This window comes from Aphelocoma coerulescens, chromosome 2, assembly GCF_041296385.1.
Source record: "Aphelocoma coerulescens isolate FSJ_1873_10779 chromosome 2, UR_Acoe_1.0, whole genome shotgun sequence".
In the NCBI taxonomy this organism is placed as follows: Eukaryota; Metazoa; Chordata; class Aves; order Passeriformes; family Corvidae; genus Aphelocoma; species Aphelocoma coerulescens.
Window position 1 is genome coordinate 26,015,966 of NC_091015.1, and position 16,128 is coordinate 26,032,093.

General features: G+C 38.9%; 1 protein-coding gene across 1 annotated transcript in view; it reads left to right on the forward strand.

The window, feature by feature from the left end:
• COL1A2 (collagen type I alpha 2 chain) overlaps nucleotides 1-12,375 on the forward strand; it is a 39,075-nt gene extending 26,700 nt beyond the window's left edge. Inside the window, exons 33-52 of the mRNA XM_069006851.1 lie at nucleotides 52-105; nucleotides 678-731; nucleotides 1,280-1,333; nucleotides 1,442-1,495; nucleotides 1,597-1,704; nucleotides 2,683-2,736; nucleotides 2,830-2,883; nucleotides 3,820-3,981; nucleotides 4,692-4,799; nucleotides 5,230-5,337; nucleotides 6,256-6,309; nucleotides 6,417-6,524; nucleotides 6,735-6,788; nucleotides 7,129-7,236; nucleotides 7,910-7,963; nucleotides 8,094-8,201; nucleotides 8,611-8,857; nucleotides 9,281-9,474; nucleotides 11,128-11,370; nucleotides 11,958-12,375. Of these exons, the coding sequence (XP_068862952.1) occupies nucleotides 52-105; nucleotides 678-731; nucleotides 1,280-1,333; nucleotides 1,442-1,495; nucleotides 1,597-1,704; nucleotides 2,683-2,736; nucleotides 2,830-2,883; nucleotides 3,820-3,981; nucleotides 4,692-4,799; nucleotides 5,230-5,337; nucleotides 6,256-6,309; nucleotides 6,417-6,524; nucleotides 6,735-6,788; nucleotides 7,129-7,236; nucleotides 7,910-7,963; nucleotides 8,094-8,201; nucleotides 8,611-8,857; nucleotides 9,281-9,474; nucleotides 11,128-11,370; nucleotides 11,958-12,104 (2,127 nt within the window). The 3' untranslated portion in view covers nucleotides 12,105-12,375. The remainder of the gene's footprint in view (nucleotides 1-51; nucleotides 106-677; nucleotides 732-1,279; nucleotides 1,334-1,441; nucleotides 1,496-1,596; nucleotides 1,705-2,682; nucleotides 2,737-2,829; nucleotides 2,884-3,819; nucleotides 3,982-4,691; nucleotides 4,800-5,229; nucleotides 5,338-6,255; nucleotides 6,310-6,416; nucleotides 6,525-6,734; nucleotides 6,789-7,128; nucleotides 7,237-7,909; nucleotides 7,964-8,093; nucleotides 8,202-8,610; nucleotides 8,858-9,280; nucleotides 9,475-11,127; nucleotides 11,371-11,957) is intronic.
• The last annotated feature ends 3,753 nt before the right edge of the window (nucleotides 12,376-16,128 follow it).

Consider the following 16,128-nt stretch of genomic DNA (forward strand, 5'->3'; position numbering starts at 1 on the left):
ACAAACTACTGTGTTCATTAGCAATACAATTTTTCCCACTGTGTGTTCCAGGGTGCCCCAGGTCTGAGAGGTGATACGGGTGCAACAGGAAGAGATGGTGCTCGTGTAAGTATCTTATAGTTCTACTTGATTTTTTGCCTTGCTACACCTCAGAACTTAAATTATCTGAGAAGAATGTTCAGGACTTGCATTTCCCACTGTATTGCATTACTGCTTATATCTGCTCATTTTTGATACAAATCAATTTAATTTTGTTGCCCCTTGTCCAAAAATGATTGAATTCAGGGGGAGAGAGAGAGAAAAGTGATCACTTCTCATGCATCCAAGCAGAGAAATTACATGAGCAGAGTATTGCACAGACATTGCACAGCTGTTCAGTGTGACAGTATCCTCTTTAATTTTATGGGCTCAGCCCAGACAGCTAATTTTAAAGGCAGCCTGCAAACTTACACAAAACTATCCTTAGTTTGAGATTCCAGGTGCCTTTCTTAGAATTCATACTTTGGGAAGGAAAATAACAGAATAGATTTTATTTTATAAAATCATGTGTCCTTTATATTGAGAACATCTGAAAGAAAGTTACACACCTTTCTCCAAGAGGAAAGAGAAAGCTTATTTAAAGTAGTTGGTCCTACTTACATTTTATTTGAAACAGTGTCCTGTCTCTTGACCTGTAGGGTCTCCCTGGTGCCATTGGTGCTCCTGGCCCTGCTGGTGGTGCTGGTGATCGGGTAAGTCTACTCTTTGAATGAAAAAATGTCTAGTTGATACAGTTTACTCACACATGAATATTAAAGATAAGTTCCATAAGAACCAGTTCCACCTTTCCAGTGTGCACAAATTTTTAAAGTTTTTCGGATTCAGGGAGCAAGGGCTGATGGGACTATTCAATGAAGCTTGCCATAGGACCCCACACCTTTTTCTGAGAGGGCAAGGAAGAGGATGCACATCTACATGGCAGCGGGTTATGTGTGGAAAAGATTCTGATTCAGAATTCGAATGAATTTTTCCCAGTTGAGGTTAAACTCCATCATCCTCCTCATACTGTGAGAGGAGATTTTGATACAGCCATGAATAACCACACATTAGCTCAGAATGATTCTTTATGCTGTCTCATATCATTAGAAATTATTAAGGTGGATCAGAACTAGAAGCATTTTCAGTAGCATCTGAGAGACCCGAGGAGACTCACTATATATATCTGTACCACAAGATCATTCCTGTTCTGACTACAGCAAGGCCATTTCCCAGTGTCAAAACGGTTTTGGCTGTCTTTTAGGGAGAAGGAGGTCCTGCTGGTCCTGCTGGTCCTGCTGGTGCCCGTGGTATCCCTGTAAGTAACGATTTCTACAATTATTCCTGTGTTGAAAATATGATGTTGAGAAAATTGCCCTTTTAAAGACCATTCCAACCAGTCCTCTTTTCTTTGTCCTCTCTCTAGGGTGAACGTGGTGAGCCTGGTCCTGTAGGTCCCAATGGATTTGCTGGACCCCCTGTGAGTTTTCTTTGTACTTTCCTGTTATTGATGCCATAACCTTCCTCTATTTCCTTTGTAAGATTTTCAGTTTCTCACTTTGTCTGTTTTTCTGCCCATAGGGTGCAGCTGGTCAGCCTGGTGCTAAAGGCGAGCGTGGGCCCAAAGGACCTAAGGGTGAAAGTGGACCAACAGGTGCCATTGGCCCAGTCGGTGCTTCTGGACCACCAGTAAGTGAATTGTGTCTTTGTGAAATGCATAGTTCTTAACATGCAAGCAATACATTAGCCTGAAAGCCTTGAATCCTGAAAAGGTAATGAAAAAAAAAAGCAAAACTTCAAACTAGGCTGTGAGAAAAGTTACCATGCTGATTTTCACACATTACATAAATTTTATCAATCTATTTATGTGGGCTCAGATCATGAGTCTGGAACTGAAATGAAAAGAAAATAATAACTAATTTTCAACTTGCTCTGAAGATCAGCAAAATCACTCTATCTTGGACCATTCAGGGGGTGATTGTGGGTAAGTTCTGACCTGAGGATGTTGACACTTTTCTCTCAAGGATGGGCTGTGCTTTCCCAGTCTGATTTTCAGACTTAGTCATCCATATGCATGTGTGCAAATTTTTCCATGCACCCATTTGCAGACAGGCTTTTCATGTGCTGATACCTTTATAGCCCAAAGCTGTATACTGCTTCACATGCACATAGCCCATTATTGGGGAACTGGTTGAAAGTTCATGATGATGCAGAAAGTCAGACCTACATACTTCAAATACCACAAAATGTTGCAGGAAAACATAGCTTGGGTTACTTACTGTATGATTTTAATAGACCAATACCAGGGTCTTGCACTATGTGGCTGAATTAGTCACAAAGTGCAAACAGAGGACTTGATGATTTCGTCCTGCTTCCACATTTTGACTTCCAGATTTGTTTAGATGCTTGTAACATTTGCTAGGAAATTAATTTGGATCACAAATGCCTTATGCAACTTTTCTCAGGTCTTATGATACCAATTTGTCTGTGAGAATTTAATACCCTATTATCAGGATAGGCAGCATGGTTTTTGGGCCCAGTCCTCCTTCCACTGGTGTAAAAATCACCCTTAGCTTTCACAGTAGTGAGACTGAGCCCTTACTCTAAATAGGGAGCATTAATTGCCTTTGTTTGATCCATCTCTCTTTTTCAATCCTTCCTACTTAGGGTCCTGCTGGTGCTGCTGGTCCTGCTGGCCCTCGTGGTGATGCCGGTCCCCCTGTAAGTCTTCAGGCTTTTAGTACTGACATTGTTGCTTTTCATGAAGTTATTGTTTCCTTTAAACCTAATCTTCGTTTTCAATTTTGTTTTTAGGGCATGACTGGTTTCCCTGGTGCTGCTGGAAGAGTTGGTCCTCCAGGCCCTGCTGTAAGTAATGAAGTAACTAATGAAGAAGTTCTAAGGGGAGAGAAGTCAGAAGTTACTTTGCTTAGGGATAATCCTAACTTTTGTTTTGTTTATATGAATCATAATTGCACTGGAATAATCTCAGATCCTTATAGGATTGGGTAAGAAAAAATCTAACTGTTCGAATTCCCAGAGTATGACCTATACATTTAATTTGTGAGTTTTTTATAATCCATGAAGCATCCCTATGTATCTTGAAGTACCCAACCATTTCCAAAAATCTCTGTTTATTTGCTTTTCCTCAAATCAATGGCTATGCAATTTCTCATGATGGAGTGGAATAAGAAGGTTATGTCCAATCTGCAGAAGAATGTTAAGGTTATTGTACGTCCACATTTTCTAAAGTACCTGCAGTTCTAGCCCCTGTCTTGAGCAGGGTAAACTCTCATTATGTTTTAGAATGTGAATATTTTTTATTTTTCAGTAATAAATTCTCATTCCAGATTGAAATTTGTAATTTTTATTTTCAAAGGTGTTTCCAACCATTTTCAGGCACTTCTTTTCTTAGATGCCCAAGATTTAAATAAATTTAAAATCTCAATATCCAAAGCAAATAATTCTCTTGAACTGGAAGATACTGGTTTTCTTTTTTTCTCGTAGATGTTATAGTTGCAATTAATGTCTCCAAAGAGAGACAGAGCTATGTTTTCCCACCAAATTTTGCCACTTTCACCTGCCCAGAGTAAAAAAAAAAAAAAAAAGAAAAAAAAATCACTTCAATAATTCTACTGCTTCCAGCTATCCACTGCTAACAAAGCAATAGAAGTTGCTGCTTTGGAGCAGCTGATAACCTGTTTATTGCAAGGGACTATTTTTTTACATGGACTTAAAATGAAATTTATCTATGTTGTCCCCAGGTCTATATTATAATGGTATCATATTCATACTCAATCCTAGGGCATCACTGGTCCCCCTGGTCCTCCTGGCCCAGCTGGCAAAGATGGTCCTCGAGGTCTGCGTGGTGATGTTGGACCAGTTGGCCGCACTGGTGAGCAAGGTATTGCTGGCCCGCCTGGTTTTGCTGGTGAGAAAGGTCCATCTGGAGAGGCTGGTGCTGCTGTAAGTTACTGAGTATCATATCTCATAAAACATTTCTTTTCCTGTAGATGTTATGGCTTCTGAGATATTTCTGGTGTTTGTGAAGGGCTTTTTTACTTTATCCACAAATTTACCAAAGCCTTTATGTAGAAGTTCCACTGAGACACAAGAGATTGTTTATAGGCCTGTTTGACAAACATGCCATAAAAAGTGAACCTGATCCCTGGGTCAGGGTTTTCTTTCTCTTTTTCTCTTGTGGAGAGTTGCAGCTTTCTCTAACTACATAATAAATTGATATTTAGTCTGAGAAAACTAAGCACTTCTGCTCTGAAATTAATACTCATGGACAGAAAAGGAAAGAACATGTGAATGTCCATTTAGAACAATCTCAATTCACAGCTGCAACAGAAACTCTGATTTGGGGGGATCACAAGCTTAAAGTTGTCTGCTCCCAGGTTGACTTAGAATTATCCAAATAAATTAATTCATTTTGAGTATCTTTAAGCTTTCACATCCAGAATTACTGGCTTTTTTTACAGTCAAACATGTTTGTCTTATTGAAGTAAGCACTTGTGTGAAATATCACAATTGTTATTCAAGAAAAAATTATAGAAACTTCTGTGATCTGCAGAAATTGCAGCTGAGAATGAAATGTTCAGTGTCATTGTCAGATGTGTATGTTACATTTATTTTTGTCTATTAATATAAATATTATTCTCTTCATGTCATAGGGTCCTCCTGGTACCCCAGGTCCTCAGGGTATTCTTGGTGCTCCTGGTATCCTTGGTCTGCCTGGCTCCCGGGGAGAACGTGGTCTTCCAGGCATCTCTGGAGCAACAGTGAGTATATGATTAGTTAACTGCTTTAAACTGATACCATGTAAAACAAAGAAAATTGAAAAAACCCACACACATTTGAGGTTCCCAAATCCCAGGGAGATGTAGATTCTGTTGTTTCCATTGCTGTTGGAAACAGAGGATATGGACCTACCAGACTTAGAGAAATGGAAGAAATTATGGCTTGTTGCAGAGAATTATTAGCAAGTGAGCATATTTCTGAATGTCAGAAATGTTAGAGATTTCTAATAGTAACATCTAGAATGAAGATAATATTTGATATAGATAGGTAGGTTTCTTATGTCCTGATTGTTTTTTCCTTCCCAAACTGATTGCAGAGATATGTTTCTCTTAGATGAAGGCCAAAAGTTCTGTCAGGTTGGTTTGTGTTGTATTATAATGTCACATTTTGTTACCACTGTTCCTGTATTAGGGTGAACCTGGTCCCCTGGGTGTTTCTGGTCCTCCTGGTGCCCGTGGTCCCTCTGGTCCTGTGGGTTCTCCTGGTCCAAATGGTGCTCCTGGTGAAGCTGGACGTGATGTAAGCTGTCTTTTATCCTCTTCATGTTGCTTTTCTTTTATTCTGAGCCAAAGACAAATACTCAAAAAAAGTGCATGGAACTGGAAGCTGTTCTGCTAGCAAACTTGTACAATGTCTTCAGAGAAAGTTTTATCAGGATTTTTATAGACGTGGATTCCTATGCCCAACTAGGTGACAAATTTTTAAAGCACAAGTTGTGTCTGAAATACATCCTGAAATCACTCTCAGAATCTTTTGACTTTTTATGTTAATGCCAAGAAAGATGGAGCAGGGAAAAAAGATAACTTTCAGGAAGGTATAAAAATTGAAGCCTTATCAGGGAAGATTATTTGATAACCTGAAGCATTGTTAATATATTGTTAATACAAATCTTGCAAAGAGAACAGAGAATATTAATTTTAAAATCCCAAAGTTTGTTTCATTGGAATTTTCTGAAGGAAAAGGGTTTTGTTTGGACACAGTCTAAGAGCTGAAGTGAAATTAACATTCACAAAGGAAACCATTTAATCTTGTGAAGTACCACAACAAAATAATTTAGTTGTGGCTATTGTTTAGGTCCTTTTCCCTCCACTGGCATTTTTCACCTAAAAAGAAAGTCTCAGTTTTAAAAGACTGCAAGCTAGATGAAAACCACAATTGCCTTAGCCTTTTCATTTACAGAAGTGTTGCAAAGCCCAGTAATTTTTTTCTTTACTGAACTTTTTAAAACTAAAATATTTGAAGACCATTTTAGTTTTCTGACAACATTAGTATATTTAAGGGATTTAAGAACGGTGTGTGTAAGGAAGAGGTTTTTCTCTTCAAGGTTTATACTATCCTATCTCAATATCTTCTCACTGTAAGCAATTAGACTGAGACAGTTCTGTGTGAGATGAAAGGTGATTGAATTTAGTAATTTTTTTCATGGTATTTTAATAGGGCAATCCTGGAAATGATGGTCCTCCAGGCCGAGATGGTGCTCCTGGTTTCAAGGTAACTTGTTTCTTTTTCTTTTATTTCATTGTTATGGAAGAAATATTCCAGTATGTGTAAGTCAGTAATAACACAATGTCTCTCTTGTTGCATTCCTTTGTTCCCAGGGTGAGCGTGGTGCTCCTGGTAGTCCTGGTCCCAGTGGTGCTCTGGGTGCTCCTGGTCCTCATGGCCAAGTTGGTCCTTCTGGAAAGCCTGGAAACCGTGGTGAACCTGTAAGTTGACGAGATAATTATATACCTTAACTTTTTGGATTAAGGTCTAAGAGGACTAAGACTTGTCTATCATATATACATATATACAAAATACATCACACCTCTACAATGTGTAGATAGTTACTTCACTTTCTCCAGAGATATGTTGAGCACGGAACCTTCATTAGAACAATGTACAGCAGTTACATGTATTTTCTATTCTTGTTTCAGGGTCCTGCTGGTGTTGTTGGTCCTGCTGGTGCTTTTGGTCCAAGAGGTCTTGCTGTAAGTCTGATTTTTAAATACATTACCACATTGATGCAAGAAGAGAAAGCATGCTTTATCGATAAGGACTCATGGAACTGATCAAGTGATCAAGGGGCCCAAAACATAATGCTTAAGGACCTGAAAATATTTAGGGACTTAGAATCTCAACATTAGCATTCTCCTTTGTGAGATCAGTCCTGAAGCTTTTGGGATTGGCACTCTTCCTGAGCGTATTAAGGGGATGTCCATTATATACATTGGGATATGGCTTAACACAGAATACTGAATTTTTGCCTTGACAGTAGTATGTTCTTGAAGCCTTCTAATTTATTCCTCTGACACCTATATCCCTTCCTAGGGCCCACAAGGTCCACGTGGTGAGAAAGGTCTACCTGGTGATAAGGGACCTAGAGGTCTGCCTGGCTTGAAGGGACACAATGGATTGCAGGGTCTTCCTGGTCTTGCTGTAAGTAAATGGTTTTCAGGGGGTTGAGTATAAAGAGCAAAAAAACCAAAATAAGGTCACCCTAGCAAGGAATTACATATGCACAATAGAGCATGTTAATACCACTTACTTCACTGTGCAGCACCCTTCAAATCAAGAGTCATAAATAGTCTCTTTAACATTCAGTGTTTTTGTACAAAATGGCAAATTCTGGTATTGGCATTAGAACTGTGAGTACCATTAGTTGCCTTGAAGCTCAATTGCATTTGGCTAGCAAAGATTTAAAAAAATCCTCTGCCTTTGTTTCAGTATTATTTCTTATTTTGGCCACAAATTGTAAAACCTTTATCTCAGAAAAGCCAAAGTAAGCCGTGGATCTTCTTCCCTTTAAATTTGGGTATTTGGGTATCAACTTTAGGAATTACAACTTTTATTTTAAAGCCTTCTCTGAAGCTCAGAAGAAACAATATAAAGAATTTTACAGGTCTAAAGATGTTTAAATACATCTTTACTCCCTCTCTCTGCTCTTCCCAAAACAAGCATTTTATACCCAACTCCACTAATAAATGTCATTAGCCCTAGATTCCCATTCTCTGAGCCCAAATACATGTTGCCTATAGTTCCCACTTGAATGAAGCAAACACAAACATGTTCCACTGCTCTTTTTTTGATGATTATGTATCTTTCCCCATAGGGCCAACATGGTGATCAAGGTCCTCCTGGTAACACCGGCCCTGCTGGCCCAAGGGTATGTGAATTTCAGAATATATTCAGATAACTCCCATTCTGTTTGTGCAATATATATGTATGCTCCTATTCATATGAATCTCTATTTGTAGCATTTTTACTGCCATTAAACTGTTCAAATGTCCTTTTAGGGTCCACCTGGTCCTTCTGGTCCTCCTGGTAAAGATGGTCGCAATGGTCTCCCTGGACCTATTGGCCCTGCTGGTGTGCGTGGCTCTCACGGTAGCCAAGGTCCTGCTGTGAGTATAACCTTTTTTTTTGTTGTTGATTTAACACATTTATGTTACACTATAAGCCTAGCAGTTATGTCACTCCAGAAGCCTAGCACTTTAATAAGGTATGTGGTTTTTTTCTTTAAAAATATATTTAATATTAGGGAAATGTTTAATAGACCTAAACTAAGAGGTTTTGTTCACTCCTTGTGACCAGAGAGCAAATACACAAAGGAGATGTGGTAGTCCTACACTGTGCATCTTCCACTGCTTCAACCCATAGCAGTCACCACAGGGCGAGTCCATGTGTGCTGTTTCCAATCAGAGCTGAGGGTGCCAGGAGTTAAGCAGGAATGTCCATGTGTGGAATCATTTCATTAAAAGCACCATATATCTGACAGAATCCTTCTTGTCTTCTGCTTTTGAAAAACTTTAGGGTCCTCCTGGTCCTCCTGGTCCCCCTGGCCCCCCTGGTCCCAACGGTGGTGGATATGAAGTTGGCTTTGATGCAGAATATTACCGGGCTGATCAGCCTTCTCTCAGACCCAAGGATTATGAAGTTGATGCCACTCTGAAAACACTGAACAACCAAATTGAGACCCTGCTGACCCCAGAAGGCTCCAAAAAGAACCCAGCTCGCACCTGTCGTGACCTCAGACTTAGCCACCCAGAATGGAGCAGTGGTATGTTACTGCCAGATGTTTGCCCTTTCTGGCTCGGGGAGCACTTCCAGGTCATTAGATTTCTTCAGTGAATGGTATCTTTGGCCACATGGCAAAAATATTAAATGACCAATGAAGAAGTTCTTTCTGCCTCCACTGAAAATAGATGCAAGTACATTCTGAAAAGCTCTTTATAGATAATGTTGCGCATTATTCCAACAACTTTCCAGAATAATACAAAAATATTTAACCCTTGTTTTCAAATACAGTTTTTCCTACATTAACAATCCAAAATATGTATGTATCCCACTTATCACCTTAATATTGTACCTAGTCATGATGTTTATGGCCTGAGTTCCTGTATCAGATAAGTGAATATGAACTGAATGCAAAGTTTAGGCTGAGTGAACGAACCATTGTTCCCATTTCTTCCCATAATGGCAGGCTTCTACTGGATTGATCCCAACCAAGGCTGCACTGCAGATGCCATTAGAGCATACTGTGATTTTGCCACTGGTGAGACTTGCATCTATGCCAACCCTGACAATATTCCTGTTAAGAACTGGTATATCAACAAGAACCCCAAGGACAAGAAGCAGCACATATGGTTTGGTGAAACTATCAATGGTGGCAGCCAGGTAAGTGATGTATGGCAGGGTGATTGTTTCCTACAGCACTGTCTGAAGAGTTCCCAATTCATTGACTCTCAGCAAGCAAGCAGATAAATTCTTAGGGGAGAAATACAAAAAAGCCAACTACCTTTTACCTCATGGACATAGAACTCTGGTTCTGGTTTAGATCCATTTGTTTAAAGTACTTCTCATTATTTTTCTAACTTTTCTCGATATCTGCAAATGATCGATTCAGCCTGAATAATGGGTATTGCTAAGGGAAGCCTGGACTGGAATATAAAACATATAAAGACAGTCCAGAAAATGTCTAAAAGAGTAAGAAAAACATCAGTCTTTTTAATTGATATTTTTTACATACAATACATACAACAGTATTCCTGGAAAGATACTTACATTACACATCACACATTCTGAGTGCATGCCACCATAACATTCAGAATTGTTGGCAAAAGGAAAAGCAAGAACCATGTCTACTTGCATGTTAGACACTGTCCCAGCAAATTGCAAGTAAACTACATTTGTACAGCTAAGGAGATTTAATTACATCATTCTTAATTGAAATTGAGTTGATATTGTGATGAAATGTCCAAGATAAGATTTGATTACATGGGGTCAGAACAATTTAGGGTCCTGTTTCTTACCATAGCTAAAAGTAGATGCTGTAAAAAGAATATAAGAGTGAAGTAAAGATTTGTATTATGCACAGACACCACTCTATTAGACTCAAAGAAAATTTCCAGAGTTTTATTGAAACAGGCATTTTTTGTGTGTAGCTGTGGAAACTGTAGATTGTCTTCCTTGAACTTATCTGATCTTGTCTCAGAACCCACATAAACTGTTAACACCATTTCTTGGTGTTAACCAAGAACTCTAGAATTTAACTACATCCACTCATGTCTGGTTGTCAGTCTACCTCCTACTAGTTTTATTTCATGCTCTTTAGTTCTGGAGTGACAATAGAAAAGTGATTGAAGACTTCTGATTCATTTTCTTTAAAAAGTTCCTAGCTGTTGTGGGTTAAACGCAGATGGAAATGAGTTACCACTTGCTCAGTTCCCTCTCTCTTCCCCCCAATCTACCCTAATGGAATGGGGAGGAGAATCATGGTATGTTGAGATAAGAACAGTTTAATAATTGAAAATAAAGTATTGTAAAAATGGTAAATAATAATGATAATAAAAAGTGAGACACCAAGTGATGCACAGTGTAATTGCTCGCCACTTGCTGACTGGTGCAGAGGCCCGCTTTTCTGAACCCAGAGAGGCCACTCCTTAGGGTTATTTCACTCCAGTTTATATACTGGGCATGATGTTTTATGGTGTGGAATATCCATTTGGTCAGCCCAGGTCACCTGTCCCAGCTATGCTCCCTCCCAGTTTCTATTGCTACTTCTTTCTCACTGGCAGAGCATGAGACCAAAAAAAAAAGGACTTAGGATAAGCACGACTTAGCAAAACACCAAGACATAAGTGAACATCAGTGTGTTAGCAACACCATTCTCATTCTCCTCTATCCAAAACACAGCACTGTATCAGCAACTGAGAAATTAACTCTACCCTAGCTGAAACCAGGACACTAGAGCAGCTATCACACATTTCCATAACAAACATCCTCCTTTCCCTAGCAGTACAACTGACTGGGTTCCTCTCTGTTTTTCAGTTTGAGTACAATAGTGAAGGAGTGACCTCAAAGGATATGGCCACCCAACTAGCCTTCATGCGTCTGCTGGCCAACCATGCCTCTCAGAACATCACCTACCACTGCAAGAACAGCATTGCCTACATGGATGCAGAAACTGGCAACCTTAAAAAGGCTGTTGTACTGCAGGGATCCAACGATGTTGAACTACGAGCTGAAGGCAACAGCAGATTCACTTTCAGTGTTCTTGAGGATGGCTGCTCTGTAAGTAATGCAGAAACCATGGCTGCGATGACTGCCCAGGCCTAAGGACGTGATTAGAGACAGAGTTGTGCTTTAGTTTAGAATTAGATTATCTGTCAGACCAGCAAAATTTTGCCTGGTGAAAATACATAGGCTACAAACCCAACCATGCAAGGTCACTAACAAGTAGGAGGGAAGAGGTTACAAACAAATCCTACCTTGTACTGTGCAATGTGGCAAAAAAAAAGTTTTCAGAGGGTCCAGATCCAAACTCTATGTAAACAGAAGACTGATAAGAAAACAGCTCATAGGCTATAGGAGGGGCAGGATCTTTAAGTCCTGAAACACTCAGGCAGGGTTCTCTTAGGATCTAACATCAGTGTGAATAATACAGTAGCTTGTATACAGCATCACACATAGGACTACAGAAGATTCAAGTAAAGATTTTCTCTGTATTGGAGATCTGAATAGTTGGATGTGGGTATCTGATTTGCAAACAATAGAAGCAAAATTAATATGAAATTCTTCCAGAAATTATCCATTCAGGTGAAACAATTCTCAGTACTGTGAACAATGCAATAACAATTGCAATGAATCTTCTCTTACAGAGAAAGAACAACGAATGGGGCAAAACAATCATTGAATACAGAACAAATAAGCCATCCCGCTTGCCCATCCTTGACATTGCACCTTTGGATATTGGCGGCGCTGACCAAGAATTCGGTTTGGACATTGGCCCAGTCTGTTTTAAATGAATGAACTAAAATTAACTTAAAGCCTCTCCCAAATTATTCTCTTGTCATTTCTTTTTATAATGAAAGCTGACTCCTTCCATTTCTTCTGTTCATCTACTTGCTTAAACTCTGGGCGAAAGAGAAGGAGAAGAATTGATTGGAGCATTGTGCAATGAAATTTAATACAGCCCCACATGGACTTGGAAGTCTTTCAAGATTTAACACCTTGTTTTGGGAAATGTCAACCTTTGTAAAGAAAAAAAAACAAAATAAAAAGTCATGAAAGTTTGCACCACTTGTGGCCTTTGAATATCTTCCACAGAGGAAGTTTAAATCCATGACTTCCAAAGGTTTAAACTACCTCATACACTAAATCAAGAGTGATCCACATCTTTTGTAGGAACTTCTCCATATGATCTGAGGTACTTTCAGTTCCACTCAAAATACAGTGGTGCTAATTGCATACTTACAGAGTATCTTTCCAATACTTGAACTTTGATGGTGCTAGTAGCATTTAAAATATTGCTTCTCTGTTTCTTTGAAGTCTGTCTTAAAACTTAGGATGTCCTGTCTCACCCACAGCTTAAGCATGTGGATAATTTTTCTTCCTCTTTGTCTTCTTCCTCCAAAATCAGGTGTTCCTGCTTTCAAATTTCATTTCCATCTTCTACTATGGGTAAAAAAAACCCCCCATCATTTCTCAAAAAAAGAAAGAAAATGTATTTTGTATATGTGAGATGTTTAAATAAATTGTGAAAAAAAAATGAAATAAAGCATGTCAAGTGTTCCAAAAGAAACTATTTAACGAGTTAAGTTACTTGCTTAGATGCATTGGAGATACTCACACTCAGATTTTACAATACTTTGTTAGCACATTGCTATAAAACATTTTGTTAAAGCCTCGTAAAGCTGCCTACAACTGCCTTAAGGGTGTGATTGTCTACTTTTCATTTCAACACTAACGTTTGAAAAGTTGTCAAGAAACTCACTCAGTATCTCTGTGCCTCTTAGTATGAGAAGTTCAGGAGCAGAAATAATTCCTTCCTTTTTTCCAAATACTAAATAGGATTAATGGCTGAAAGAAGGGTCATCATTTCCCTTAAAGGAGGGACAGAAAGCTCCTGGCTGTTGATAGAGCTGTGCTGGCTGATGCTGTGCTGTACTCAGCAGAACTGTCCCTGTGTGCTTTAAAAAGGATGTGCAGAAGTCTATTCCAAGAATCTCAAATTTAGTTGTTTTGTCAGGAAACTCAGTGTTTGTTAGGCCCTAACACTTTGTTCAGTTGTGTATGAGACACAGAACCATATGCTGAACCTTTGTTACTGACTTTAATAATTTACTGTCACACAAACCACCATGAGAAGCAAAGACTTCTTCTCTGAGACCTTTTAGAAGACTGCTGAAAACTGTAAATGAACTACAATTCCAACAGCCATGTTTTTGTTATTGGGAAGGTGCTTGGGAGAACCCCAGAGGACCACAAAGACAACAGCAAAAGCAGGTAAGGCCAGAGGTGAGATGTGTTCTGTCAGCTGGAACCCCCAAAGGGAGACATGATGAAAATATCCAGAATCAAGTCCCTGTAACCTGAAGAAAGCACCACTCCAAAGATTAGCAGCTGAGAGTCTGAAGGCAGCTCTAAATGGTGCAAGGGGAAATAAGCACTAAAATCTGTTTCTAAAGACAGTTTTTTTGTTCTTGCTTGCAATTAATTGATTAAGGAAAATAGGGCAAATATTAAAACATGATCTTAAGTGCAGCTGCTGTGTGTCTGCAGCTGTGTGCTGAACTAGTAAAATGAGAATTTCCATGATGAAACATACCCCATTTTTTCTTCACTGAGTAAAACATACTGTAGGTCTGTTTTTAAAATACCTGCATTTACTCATTGGAACATGATGATTCTTAAAATATTAGTATTTTAAGCATTGTTTCACAATTTCAAAATAAATTTGTTGTTGTAAAAACAGTAATTCGATATTTGAAAATGGGAAAGACTTTATTTCCTTGTATAGATTAACTACAAGACAGGAACTTCGTACAAGGACTGAAAAGTTAAAATTTCATCCCTCAGGATATGCAATCCACTAGAAGGTATGCAAAGGTTAATGCTAGGATAGGGAGGTGAACCTTTGTTACCTGGGGAGAAAAAAAACCCCAAACCACAGTTAAAGGAGGGACACTTGAGTTTAGAAAGGAAACTACACATAACAAACACTGTCTCTTTTTGTCATCTTCTGATTTCTCCTTTGCTCTCTGTGATCTATTCCATGGCATGTCCTCCCAGGCAGAGAATACTTTCTTTCTATCAGCTCACTGCTAACATCCAAATTATGTGTTTTCAGATTTTTGCCTGAAAAGCAGCCTCATTTGGAAATTAAGCCTGAAAAAATACATAGTGTATACCTCACAAATTCCAGGCTCATTAGCACCGAAAAGATACTCCTTCTGCTTTGCAGGTTTTGAGCTCATCAGAACTTACTGCATGATCAAGTATTTTGCTTATGTTATGTACAATATTGAAGAAACTGTCTTTCAAAGATCATAGCTGAAAATAAGAGAGATAAATGGCAGACAGGGCAGGGAGCCTTCATATTGTCTAGCTTTAGGAATACAAGATGTTGAATAAACTTCTGGTAAAGTGATCTTAATTGTTTCTGGGAGTGGTCTGCCTCCCTGTAACTATTATCTTTGGAGAATTTCATTATCAGCAGCAACACATCTAGAGCATTAGCATAAATTAGCTAAAACAAGAGATTAAAGTTTTTTAAAGAATCTTGGAAGAAAAGGAAGACAGCTGGAGTAACTAAGTGAAAGGCAAAGTTTGCAGCAAGCCCTGACTGTACCACACTGGAACAGAATTGCTGGAGAAGCTCTGTAAAGCTGGGTAGAGAGACAACTGACGTGTAGGGCTCGCTTGTGATACAATTGTATAAACCAAAGTACTGCAGCATTCAGACCATTTTCCTCCCTGGAATCTGTGTGACTGATGACCCTCACTTGGGTGATTTATAAATACGTTCTCTCTATCAGCTTCTCTTATGCCATCCCCCCAGGAGCCAAAGAGATTAAAAGGCTCCTGTCAGTAAGTGCTTCAAATTGTATCTAAATGGACTTCTGATGTCTCCAGTTCAAATATGCCTTATTGTATGCATGCACACTGTCTCCTGTTGCAGCAGGCTCAGCTGGCAGCACATTGGGCTCTCTGTAGTATGTGCTTTTGCACTAATATGGCCATAGTAAGTAAAAACTAAAGGCAAGGAGAGCACCATCCATGTGACCAACATGGAGCAAAAAGAAACTCCAATCATGCAGCGCGATTCTAGAAGGGGCAGTTGGAACCGCGCAGCCCTGTGGGGAGAAACACGAGCCACTGCCAATTGTCTTCAGGATCTGAGTTTGTCAGTCTAAAACATGAATACTGTGCTACAGACAAATGCCCTTTAATACAGGTGAGTGATAAAACAACATTACCAGATAATATCTACACTTCCACCACTCATGTTTAAGTTGCAGCTTTTGACGTGACTTTTGAATAGTTTTCTTGTAGTGGTTTCAGACAGGATCTCCCAGAATCTGCCTTCCTACCATCCATTTGATACAGTGTTTTACAGTATTAAAATCGTGTACCCAATTCCAATGAGATACCAGCAAGCTTAACTAAAGCTATTATACATGCAAACAGAAGTAATCCCTAATTCATTTAGCTTTACTCATGCCTCATTCTGAGCTCCTTAGAAATCCACTAATTTTCTGTAGGACTCTCCCATGAATCTCAGATGCTTAATGAATGCAATCTTCAGTGCAAAACCAAAGAAATTCCTGCATGTCTATATTCTAAGGCTGGAATAAATTTATCCTTTCCTGGAAAACATGTGGTTGAATATTACATGAGCAAAATTTCCTATACATGATTCCATGCTTATGTATACACTCCAGCTACTCAGGAAATGATGGTTCTCATTAAGGCAAATATAACTATCAAAACAAACAAATACAACATTTGAATATTATTTTGAACACAAGCATTTGAAATATATATATA